The sequence below is a fragment of the Hylaeus anthracinus genome, unplaced genomic scaffold (assembly GCF_026225885.1).
Source record: "Hylaeus anthracinus isolate JK02 unplaced genomic scaffold, UHH_iyHylAnth1.0_haploid 5, whole genome shotgun sequence".
NCBI classification, from domain to species: domain Eukaryota; kingdom Metazoa; phylum Arthropoda; class Insecta; order Hymenoptera; family Colletidae; genus Hylaeus; species Hylaeus anthracinus.
This window is the reverse complement of record NW_026535322.1, coordinates 11,456,492-11,469,376: the sequence shown is the minus strand read 5'-3', so window position 1 is coordinate 11,469,376 and position 12,885 is coordinate 11,456,492. Positions and strand designations below refer to the sequence as shown.

At 37.6% G+C, this 12,885-nt stretch overlaps 1 protein-coding gene across 2 annotated transcripts in view; it reads left to right on the top strand.

The window, feature by feature from the left end:
- The first annotated feature begins 460 nt into the window (after window positions 1-460).
- The window catches only part of LOC128895986 (neprilysin-2), a 41,788-nt gene continuing 29,363 nt past the window's right edge, over window positions 461-12,885 (top strand). The window contains exon 1 of one of the 2 annotated variants that reach the window (XM_054159064.1): window positions 461-1,022. In XM_054159064.1, coding sequence (XP_054015039.1) covers window positions 991-1,022 — 32 coding nt within the window. In that variant the 5' untranslated portion in view covers window positions 461-990. The remainder of the gene's footprint in view (window positions 1,023-12,885) is intronic. The other variant, XM_054159065.1, reaches the window with a different exon arrangement.

Here is a 12,885-nt window from a genome sequence, read left to right as displayed (position 1 = left end):
TTCTAAATATTGCAACGTGTATGTAAAATATATAAATATATATTTATAATATAACAAATAAAATAGACGTTACAAGACAGGTATATGGGGTTTATACACACTCTTGTGTACTTTTGTATATTCACATTTTTCGTAAATTAACTATAGTGTTTTTCTGGATATTGCAACTGTATACCTGAGTACATTGCACATAAAAAACAGTATACATTTTTCCTTTTTGATTTCTTTCGTCATATGTATCGTTTACGAGAAAAACGTTGGCTAGTAGTAGCCTGATCATCCTCTATATTAAATTATCGATCAAATATCTTGCAAAATGAAACGAGTGGTACGGTTCAGCGCCCAGGCGCTTCACCTGTTTTTGTTTCTGGCACTATTTGGAATTTGAATCGCAGAGCAACCGGTTGACGTCTGCCCTCCTAACGCGCTTTTCTCCCCTAATCGCGGCCACGAATGCATTCGGTTGCACCGTGCGTCGCGGATGGTCCCCCGCGGTTGAACGTTCCGCGGTCGGAAGCCGCTGATTTTCGGCGGATCGGCCGCGCGCGAACGTTTTGACGCGACTGCGGAAAAACGACGAGAGGAGAGAGCAAACGAAAAGGCGCCGCGACGGAATGGGAACGAGAAAGAGAGGGCGACAGCGGTAGGGAGAGGGCGTTTAAATACGAGGAGAGACGCGCGTGCTCCTTCAGTCCGGCGCTAACAGTCCAAACCGATTCACATCCGGACCCCGGTGGAGAGGAAACGAGTCCTGTCCGTCCTCCTAGGACGAATCTCGACCCAGAAAACCCTCCACGATATATCGATACCGTTACCCTTTTCGACCACGGAACGAACGTGCGAATCCGTGTCCGTTTCGTAACGAGGGGAAATTGTTAGTGGCGCGAGGGGCTGTTTCGAACGGACGATAGTGTACCGTGGTAATGTGTCAGTGATAAAGTTTTCGGGATCGAGACGAAGTGCGTAAGAATCGGCGGGAAGGGATCGAGGATGACGAACAGCATGAAGCAAACGGTCATCAAGTGAGTCCGAAATTGTTTTTTTTTTGTTTCTTTTTTTGTTTTTTCTTTTTTTTTTTTTGTTTACGTGGATATCGTCGAAACGGAACTCGAAGCAGGCAACACGCGTTCGAGACGGTTCTGTAAACATTTATTATGCAACTGATTATGATTTGTTTGGTTTCTTTAGCTTGATGTGTAATGTCCAACGAGTTATTCAAATTAGCGAGCGCGAGTAAGCTTGCGAGGCAACTTTTATTTTTTTTCAATCGGTGGGGGGTTTTTGTTTTTAACTCTTTGCGGTCAGCTGGGTCACCAAGCGAAGATGTTTGGGGAAATTCATATATTTGTACGGATACTTATACCGAAGTACGAAGTTTGTCTTCTAGACGTTGCAATGCGTATGAGAAATATTTGAATATATAAATAAAATATAAAATGCACGTTACAAGTCAGGTATATGGATTTGTACACATCCCTGTGTACTTTTGTATATTCACATTTGTCATAAATTGAGTATGGTTTGTCTTCTAAATATTGCAACGTGTATATAAAATATATGAATATATAAATAAAATATGAAAAATAAAATGCACGTTACAAGACAGGTACACGCTCTTATGTACTTTTGTATATTCACATTTTTCGTAAATTAACTATAGTTTTTTTTTTCTGGATATTGCAACGCTTATATAAAATTTACAAGTACACATACAAAATATAAAAAACATCCTTGTATATTTGCACCTGTCATAAATGAATAAATAACCGCAGTCTAATTATCAGTACCTGACTCGTTTGATAGAAACTTTTGAAGCCAATTTGGAATAATTATTGGCTACGGTACCTCGAAGAAACAATGATAGGCATTCCACTATCGCGGGATATTACTTCCAGGTTAATTTCACTTTCTCGTTTGTTTAGTTTAACGATTTCCGGAACCATACCGTCGACTGTCGCGGCGGTAATTCGTGACAGAAACCGAAAAAAAATCGTTTCGTTTTACCTCGACGACAGTGTCTCTTATCGTCGATAAGGATCTCGTAATTGGCTGACTCGGATGTTATCAGCGCTCTAATGTATATCGGTTATTATTCATTTTTTTTTTCTTTTTTTTAAGCGAACGATTGCATTGACTTCTCGCGATGATAAAATAATCGCTTCGGGACTTTATGACGTATACTTCATTCGAATCATCGTATGACGTATCCTCTTATTATTATTTTATTATTATTTATTATACGACGTATTCGTATCGTCCTAATTAGAATGAATTTAGGTTGATATGAATTAGTGCATACTGAGAGTACCCATACCAAGAGAGTTGTGTATCTCCCCCAAATTAATAATTAAACTGCGGATGTTTATTCATTTAAGCAAATGGAAATGTGAGAAAATGTGTGAGAATTTACACGAATGCGAAAGTATATAAAACATAAATAATAGAGTGCGTGGAAATATACGGTGAACTGTTTAGAAGATGAGACATGCTTTTCTTTAAATTTCAAATCATCATCTGTGTCTGATACAAAATATAAGCTGTAACAGTATAACCTCCTTAGAATTCAATTTCGTAATCAAGGAGATTGTTACCAATCAGACCCACGGTCCAAGTTTTTACCCTTGTACAGTACTTCAAACCTTTTTTAAAGCCAGAGGTTGATAGGCCTGACTAGTAACAGTTAAATCTCCTACATTATACTATACGACTTGTTATGATAATCTACGCTATACTGCAAAATTCGGTAATCAAGGAGATTGTGTTGTTACCAATCAGACCCATTGTCCAACTTTTTACTCCTGCATAGTACTTGAAACCTCTTTCTACAGCCAGAGGTTGATAAGTCTGACTAGTAACAGTATAATCTCCTACGGTATACTATATGACTTGTTATGATAATTTATGCTATACTGCAAAATTCGGTAATCCAGGAGATTGTGTTGTCACCAATCAGACCCACTGTCCAACTTTTTACTCCTGCATAGTACATGGGCCAAATTGACCACCTTGGTAGCTTCAGCGTCGACTGGCTTCTAATGTGGCTTAAAAGGAGAAAGATTACAAGAAACATAATAATCGAGGTAGAAAAAGGTTTGGCACAGTCGAAACCACGCGATTGGATTATCGTTGATACCTGCACTTTAGACATTATCAGGTTTAACACGTTGTATGCCACGTCGCCCATATATGAGTGACAGAGCTTTTTCACTTCGAGAAACTTCGATAATTAATCTTGAAAGCTGAGTGTTAATATAAACAAATCTGGATAGAATTCGTAATTCGTAAATTTTTACGAGAATATTAGAATAATAACAATAATGATAATATGGCAAATGTTAGATTCCAAAGTTTCCAATCATCTCAAAATAAAACTTTACCTTTGTAGACGTTTCCATGTGAATCAGTCAACGCGTCAAAGGAATCTGGCCTATCGGGTTGGATACCAATGTCGTAGAAGTAATTACTGGGACTAAGACAACGTAATTGTATCGATGTTCGGGGAAAATACGAGTTTTATCGCCCTAATCTCGTCGCATTCTCTCGAAAAGAGAACTCCTTATCTAAGAGTACTCTGCAAACCGTGCGTACGTTAAGAAACGCGTCGTTGAAAGATAATGATTGATAAACCGCGAGTCACAACAGACAACAACAAGGATATTGTCCCTTGAAATCGTCCCACGTGGCGATATTCCTCCATTTCTTTCACGATTTTACAGTTGACGGGGGAACTGGTCCGGGACGTTGAGAATGAGACATATTTTTACGAATTTTTTTAAGATAATGTTTTAAGAGAATCTTTATGAAACTCGTAGGACCTTTTACTAGGTATTTAGTGATGACTGGACTGCGGATTTTTATCCATTTATAAGAAATTTGAATATGCAAGAAACTAATGCACACAGTATCCAATAATATAGAAAAATATTGACAGTAAAGTTTGTATTTGAAATTTAAAGAAAAGCATGTATTTTATAATATTTGCAGAGTAAAATGAATTCTAATGAAAGTTCAATTTTTGTAGGTACGTTTGCAAAGATTTTATTTTCCATAAAGCTACCAAGTCCTAGTGATAACAAATAATTTCTTTTCATACAAAATTGTACATGAAAAGCCATTTAATACCGGAAATGTTCGTAGACTCTTCGCTCACCTACGTTACGTATTTGCGGGGGTTGTAGGGGCCTCGATCCTTGCCTTAAGGGGGTATCCCGAATTAGGAGGTTTAAAAAAAGCGGTTTTTCGTGAATTTTTTTAGGATGGACAAAAATAATTAATTCTATCGAACTTTTTATCCTCTTTTCATACATATTTCAGTAGTCTGTACAAATTTTTTCAATAAGAAATAATCAAATTGAGTCGACTGTGACGTACGAATTTGTAGAGCACCTCACAATTAAAACCTCCTATCGGCGGGAAAGATGCAGGTCGTAATTTTGGTTTGACACAAAAAAAACAAAAAAGTAGTTTCATTTTCATACATTTTTCTTCTATGTGAACTAAGAAAATTCATACAAAACAAATTTTAAACAACTTTTTTATCAAGTTAAAGTGATTTTTTTCACCCAAGGAACTGGTTCTTTTTTTGAAACTTGCAGTAATTTCACATTTCACCATTTTTTGCGGGTTTTTCTTAGTTCAAATAGAAGAAAAATGTATGAAAATGAAACTCTTCTTTGATGTTTTTGTGTCAAACCAAAATTACGACCTGCATCATTTCCGCCGATAGGAGGTTTTAATTGTGAGGTGCTCTACAAATTCGTACGCCACAGTCGACTCAATTTGAACATTTCTTGTTGAAAAAATTTATACAGACTACTCAAATATGTATGAAAAGAGGATAAAAAGTTCGAAAGAATGAATTATTTTTGTCCATCCTAAAAAAACTCAGGAAAATCGCTTTCTTTAAACCTCCTAATTGAGGATACTCCCTTAAACAAAACAACTAGAGATTTTTGTGGTTTTTCAGAAAGAATTGTTGTTCCTCGTCGAGAGAAATCCCGTGATTTCAAGGCATGTCGGGATTCTCGGGCGAGAAAGCACGCCGCCCAGGCGTTGATGTTACGACGATGCTGTTGGCGTTGTTGCAAACCGCAATATTCTCGAGTCCTCGTCGATATTCGATCGGAAGATCGTTTGTTGTCGCTTGGGATATCGTAGGATCTATAGGAACTGTTTAGGAGTTTCGAGTTCTCACGTTTCGCGAGTCGCGGACGTGACGAGATTGTTCGATCTCGTGTTAACACCTTCGAAATAACCAGGAATATTCGATGATGTTGAATCCAACCGTAGATAATGTAACGATTCGTAAATAGTGTTTGTTAAGAAATTGTAGCTTCACTTTTGGCAGACCTTTCGAGACACTGAAGAAAATTAAGGCGATTTCGATTAAACTCTCAAGGGACGAATTTTTAATGAATTTTTTTCTCTTTGTTTAATGGGGTACACACAAACCAAGGAGGAGGAGGAGGAGGAGGAGGTTACTCAATTCGACATGTTGGTTGGTTGGTTTGTTTGTTTGTTTGTTTTTTTTTTGTTTTTTTTTTAATTTTTTTTTTTTTTTATAATGAAAATGCATGAAGGAAAGTTATGTTTCGATCGGTAAACGCATCGGTCGAGTAGTCGATGTGTTCGACGTTTTTTGGGCGCCTTCGCGAGGTATCGTTGACGCGTTTTCCGTTTGTTCGAGGCAAGCGACGTGTGAGAACTTGGGACTTTTTGTAAGTAGTCTGAACCAGTCAGAACAATCGTACGTGTGGACGTGTTTCGTCAGCTTTCTTTTATACTTTTTCAATTTTATATTATTAATTATATTTACAAGTTTCTCACGCGTCTAATTTATTCGCCACCCTCGATCATCTCAAATCCTACATGCTTACCTTTTAATAGAGATTCAATTCTTTCGTCATTCCACGTAAAAAAGTATTATGGAAAAATACCAAAAAAAATAATGATCGTCTTTAATTAAGAAGATGCTTGATAACGGAGTTATGACTTACCACATTCGTTTAACGCGGCCTATATGATGACGAAGAACGTTTCCTTCCAAAATTGTGCTATCATAGTTGTAATCAGTGAGATATTCTCCCCTTGGCAGTTTTCCGATCGCTTCTTCGTCACTTTTCCTCTCCGTGTATACGCTAATGAATCGCGGCAGCGACAAATCAAATTGTCGCTAACACCAGGGCACTTCCTAGTCGACAAAACCAATTAACATCCGGTTACTAACGATCCCCTGGAGCGAAGGGAAAGGTACTTGTAAAATCGAAGGCTTCGACTCGATTTTCTTTCGCTTTAGTGGCCGATAAAAATTGCTCGAACCAAAATTGTGTACGATTTGAAAAGATTCCAGTTTTTGCAACTTCGATTATTTCGCATATATTTATAATTGTATCATAACATATATTCATAGTATATACAAACGTGTTTTTGTTTCTTCCCTCATTTTCTTCGATTCTTTCCAATAATTCTTGCCTTTCGTTCCACTTCTGCCAAGTAATCTCATTGTAATTCGTTGAAAAATATCGCGACACGCGTTCGCAGACTTTCATATTTTCTTCAAATTCATATTTACTTCTGAGATATCATCTCGATTCGAGCTTTTATCACCAAAACACGAGATAAATGATAGATATCTGTATCGATCTTCTCGAATAGGGACCCATAGATTCGATGAATCATACGATGAGTCGACAAAAGCTGCAATAATAGAGTCGTGTCAACCTGTCGTACATTGTTTTTCTCGCGTAACAACCTGTTGTACTTCAATGGCAGACCACGGCTGGCTTTCACAGAAATGGAAGTTACTTGTGTTTATATTTAACACGTTGGTCGCCTCGTCACAGAATTTTTCATTAAGGAAACGAAAGAATTCATTCCAATGATGAGGCGATAAATGAATATGAATTTGGATAGAATTCGTGAATTTGGCGGGGATAACAAATTAAATACTACGATAAATGTTGTATCGTCGAATCTTCAACAGTCTTGACAAAAAAATTTGAAATTCGTGATTTGTGAATTTAATCTGCCCAGAGTAAAACTCGTGAAAATTTGTCTACGGAGTTAAAAATATTCTCTCGGGACCGTCAAAGATTGGATAATTCAACGTTTGTCGTAGTATTTCATTTTTTAATCTATTTCATTCGCAAATTCTATCCAAATTTATTTGTAATGTCGCCTCGCTTTTGGAATTACTTTTTTTAATAGTTGAATACTTTACTAAGTAGCAAAACGTGTTAAATGGAGTATTAAACTGTACGACTTGAATCACTTGAAATTTTTGAGTTAAGTTGAAATATTATACAGGGTGTCCCAGAATTATTATAAGAACCGGAATGCTGAGACTATTCTAAAGCACAATTTCCTTTGCAAAAATGTCGGATGGTCCTTCGTTTTCGAATTATTAACGAAAAACCGTCGATTAAGGAGCTGAAAGAATTAATTCCAAAGGTGAGGCGATAATGAAAATGAATTTGGCGGGGTTACAAAATTAAATACCACGACAAATGTTGTATCATCGAATCTTCAACAGTCTTGAAACAAAATTTGAAATTCGTAGAAATTTTCCACGAGTTTTGGTCTGGCAGCCAGCGAAATTTTGACTCTATTAGATTTATAACGATTTGTTATCTTTATCGTCTTCTTCCGTCCTCTAAGCAAATTTTTCCACGAATTCCTGAAAAAATGTAAGATTGTCCACGCTTCGACGATCGTGTCACACACAGAAATCTCTCTCCTTTTTGTTTGCCACAGGACGTCGACACGATTTCGTCGAAATTTCCGCTTTGGCGGTTCACCACGTAACCCAAGTGCTTTCTACTTCGCAACCGCCAATCGTTTTTGTATGCTTTTAGGCGCGTCGAAAATCTTTTTGCGCCCGTAATCGAATTCGTAAACGAGACACGTATCCTCAGAAGAGGTAACGCTCGGTAAACAGGCACGTAGTGTAGATCTAAAGACGCGGTAGCCTGGCACTGACACTCCGCATATATCTTTTATACTCGTAAACCGGCTATTCCAATCTAACCTGAAAGTTTTTCACATTAATCACGGCTGCAATATTTTCTAAATTTATCGGCATTTTTCTAATGTAAATCGCATATAAGCTTTCGAATAAAACCAAAATCAATAAAATCGGTCCATGTACAATAGTGATATCGTAATATCATGTCATGAATCTGTCAGAAACGGTAGATTTTTCTTCTGATTCTTATTCTTTTCGTCAACACTTAACCAATAGGAGCTAAGGCCATAAGAAATACTTGTGTATCGTTTGACAGATATAGGTTGCAGTGAGGAATAGCTGGATGCAGGTTATTGTGATAGAAGAAAACAATTTCACCAGATACTGCAAGAAGTACTGCATAAGAGACAGTAATGTTGCCTTGTAATACATATGGTGAACGCATTAAAACCATAATAGTAGTTTTAGCAGTGCGACACATTTTTTTAACTATTAAGAGGAGAATATAACGTCATCAATAAAAGACTAAGTAAAATCCACAATTAAAAGTATAGAATGTACACGACAGTTATGCACTCTGCTCTCTGTTTCACTCTGCTCGGTGAAAGTCACTCGGAGTCAAGTTTCATGCTCGAACGTATCGACACCGTATATGCACCGCGTCTGACGTGGACTGATGGAAGTTTCATTGAGGTGCTAATTACTTTCAGAAATGAATCCTGATAGGCCCGAAGCGTTACGTTCCGTGATAATGGTGAATGTGTGATATACATTCCCAGAATTAGTGTAAGAACCGGAAATGGGGTAGAGGGTAGCTGAGACGATTCTGAACAACGATTTCCTTTGCAAAAATTACGGATGCGTCTTCGTTTTTGAATTATTAACGAAAAACCAATCACAGCGCTCGAGAGGCTGGGCATAAGGGTCCTGGCGCGCTACTCGGGCGCTGTGATTGGTCGGTGGTTTTTCGTTAATAATTCAAAAACGAAGCACTATCGACAATTTTTGCTAAGGAAGTTGTGGTTCAGAATCGTCTCAGCTACCCCCTTCACCATTTCCGGTTCTTACACTAATTCTGGGACACCCTGTATACACCACACATCTGCCAGATTGCAACTAACCATGGATAGATTGATTCTTCCATTGAGATGTTGTTGACTTTCAGAGATGAACATCTAATAGGCTATACAGAAGCGTTTATATTTTCTGATAATTGTCAATGTATATATGCACTGTATCTGTCAGGTTGGGAACGCACGTGGACAGATCTAACCTTCTATTTAGGTGCTAATGACTTTCAGAGATGAACTTGTTGTGTCATTCTTAAACCGTCCGGAAGTGTTACATTCTCTACTGATACTTCGTCATACTCCAGCATAAAAAACAATGAAATAATGAGAAGAAAACATTTTCCCTGCTGAAACTCAGAAACCTCGAAAATGTGATCAGAAACATTGTAAATAAATAATCGGAACCTCGGAAATTGCTTGAATGCATTACAAAAATGATAAAATTTACATATTTCGTAACTTTTTTAATTTTTCAGTGAATCAAGCCTGATGAGTTAAAAAATAAACATGCAAATACGGCTCGTGTATGAACGCGTAAACTTCGTCTTTAAAAATATTCATCGCGACGATTTTCGTTTACACAACAGACGCTATTCTGGTGCATTGTCAATGGTTAGTCGATACGAAACAGGAAAACCGTGACTCGAGATCCCGAGAACCGTCGGAATGGGTTTAACAATTACACCTAATTTGCATGAGCATTAAGCGCGGCTTTAAAACTGTGTGCCTGAGGTCTGGTGTCGTTTGTCATTAGGATAATGCCAGACCTCACGTGGCAGTGAATACTCTACGAAAATTGACAGTCCTTGGATAAGAAATTGCTACTCGATCCCCGTGTTTACCACGTTTTACGACAACCCGTTAACGTTTTCTTGCTTTTTTCTTTACTACATTATCTAAATTATTGGCTTGTGAAATAGTAATTTCCCGAGACTCGTTCTCTTACTTTTCATTCCACTAGATGCTATATCTTCGCTTACTTCTATTTTGTTTTGTTATTTTGTCTCTCATGGTAGAATCCAAGGGGAAAAAATGAATAAGTAGAAAATTGCAAATATGTCATGCAATGAGTCTTGATAAATCAATAACTCTTTTCAGAAATGAAATAGTTGTTTATATAAAAGGACAAGGTATTACCTTTCTTCCTACAAATGTTACATCTTCGTTAACTTTTATTTTATTTCCTCGCAGTTATTATAGAGTTATCCCTATAAAAGAAAATGTAATAGTAAAACCTTGCAAATAGTGTATATGTATATCACCTTTTAAAACCAACTCCAAACCACCTAGCCCTCTTCATATGCTCGTATGAAAGGACGAGGCGTTCTTTCGATCAATTAAAAAAAAAAAACCCATTGAATTACTCTGCCAGCAACACGATATTGCCAGGTAGAGACGGCTTTTACAGCGAAGCTGCGCGCCTCTAACGACGTTACGCCTGTAACGATACCCGTAACGTCGCGTTATCGTGCATCCGGGAGCAACGTCGACGTTGTTCGTCGATAACTTCATAGTCGACGGTTTAATTAAATTCGTAGCTATCTGATAAACGCAGGCCAGGTTAGTCTTGCCGTTTTCCTCCTATCGGCAATTCAGGGCAAACATCTTTTCTGCGTGCCGCGCTCGATGCGCAACGGCAACGAAGATGACTCTCGGGTAATTGGCCGCTAGCTGGTCGATAAATCGATTGTTACCCAATTAACATGACGAACCGGGTAAATGCGGGTTGCAACAAGTACCCGATGGGAATCTTTGTGCCGGGCTGTACTTTGTGGCATACTATTTCTTTCGAGCTGAATATTCTGGTTTTTATAGAAATAGGAATAAATTAAAAAAAAAACGTTGTACACCGTGCGAACAAAATCGTGATGCTATATTTAGATCGGAGAATGTTTACATTGAATGTATGCATTTATGACGAATGAGAATACGGGGACATGTATGGGATTTTGTGCACATGTGCAGAAATATAGTTATGGAGTATACATATGAAAATGCAATTGAGAATATAATTTAACCCTTTGCAGTCGAGACCTTTCTTTTTTGTATCTACCAGCAACTCTAGATACTTTCTTGGCATTCTACATTCTACATTCTGTATTGCCACGAATGCTAAGCTTCGATTGACTTCGAAGATGTTATTTTATTGACACTTCTAATTTTAAAGAAATTAAACCTAAAGAAACATTATTGCTGGTAGGTTTGCTACGTGAAACCTACCGGTGACTGAGACTCACCTCTCGAGTGCAAAGGGTTAATATGACTGGAATTGAAAATTGTAGAAATAGAATTTATATGAAATGTCGAAAATAATATGCATGTTACACCGTTTAAAATATAAGACATTCGGATATAGGCAATCGTATGTAGACGGTAGCTGCATCTCGCGATTTCACCTGTGTGGAATACTAACGTTGCAACCCCTTTTTACCCCCTTAAGGGTTGAATTTCGAAATATCTTTTCTTATTCCTTGTATACATCATAAAGGAAACCTCTGTGCAAGATTTCAGTTTTCTAGGTTCAGGGTTTTAACTTGGGCGTTGATACAAACTTTCTAGCCCCTTTTCACCCCATCAGGGGCTGAATTTTTTAAAATGCCGCAATATGTGTTTGATTAATTGTATCAAACAGCATTAAGACCAAGCAAATCCGACCACAAATAAAATATTCCTCATACAAACGTTGCAACCCCGTTTTTACCACTTACGGGGTTGAATTTCGAAATATCTTTTCTTATTCCTTGTATACATCATAAAGGAAACCTTTGTGCGAGATTTCAGCTTTCTAGGTTCAAGGGTTTAGCCTGGACATTAATTGTAATCAGTCAAGGGTTCATTCTTATATACATTGTATATAGATTTCATTTGAGAATGCACCCTATTTGAAACGTCTGAAAGCCGAGGGTTCTCTGAAAATAAAAAAAATAGAAACTACAAAATACTTACAACTACACAAATATATATCTTAAAAAATTAAACACAGAATCATTTATTATCGTACAACTTGTATAGTTTCTCTTTTTTTCCATTCCCAGAAAAGCCTCCCTTTTCAAACATTTGCAATTCACAACTCCCATTCTGTATCAGTAAAAGTATGAATTTGAACAAACCTCTCCAATCTAGGTACACGTTATTCTTATATTCGATATTATTCGTAATAGTCCGAAGAAGTCTTAAGTTACACATTCGTACACTTAACGCATTCAACCGCCAAACGAGAAGTTTGTTTATCGTTAGACGATCGTACGCAAATATTTATATGATGCGTCAGCACGCGTCCCGTTGTTTTACAAAATCCTCGGATCTGCGAGGAATCACCCAAACAGCTTGCAACATCGTCTTTCATAACCCACGCGAGTCCAAAGTAAGGCCTGTTTCCGTCTCTGCCTCCCTTCATTTTAGAATCGCAAGATTTCTCCGGAGTCGGTTACTGCGAGGAAGTTGACAGAGCACGCTTTCACTTCCCCCTGTTACGAAATTGACGCAAACAATTTTGGAAAAGCCTCAGTGGTCTCAAAAAAGGTAGCAGCAACTTTTGAAAAATTGTAGTCGAAAGCAAAGGACGAATTTTCATTTTTCTCGCCTGGTATGAAATTGCAGTAAAGATTCTGGATGTCTCCACTTTGTTTAGAGAGAGTAGGCAATCATACTAAATGGCCTGTATCCTCAATGGTCTCCAAAATGGTTGCATCAATTTTTTCAAAAATTATAGTCGAAAGCAAACGACGAATTCTCTTTCTCTTCATCTCTTACGAATTGCTGCAACAATTTTTTACCACGCCTTTCCATCGACAATACTCAATCATACGATGCATTTTCTCTTCGCGATTATCTCAGAAATGGTTGCATCAA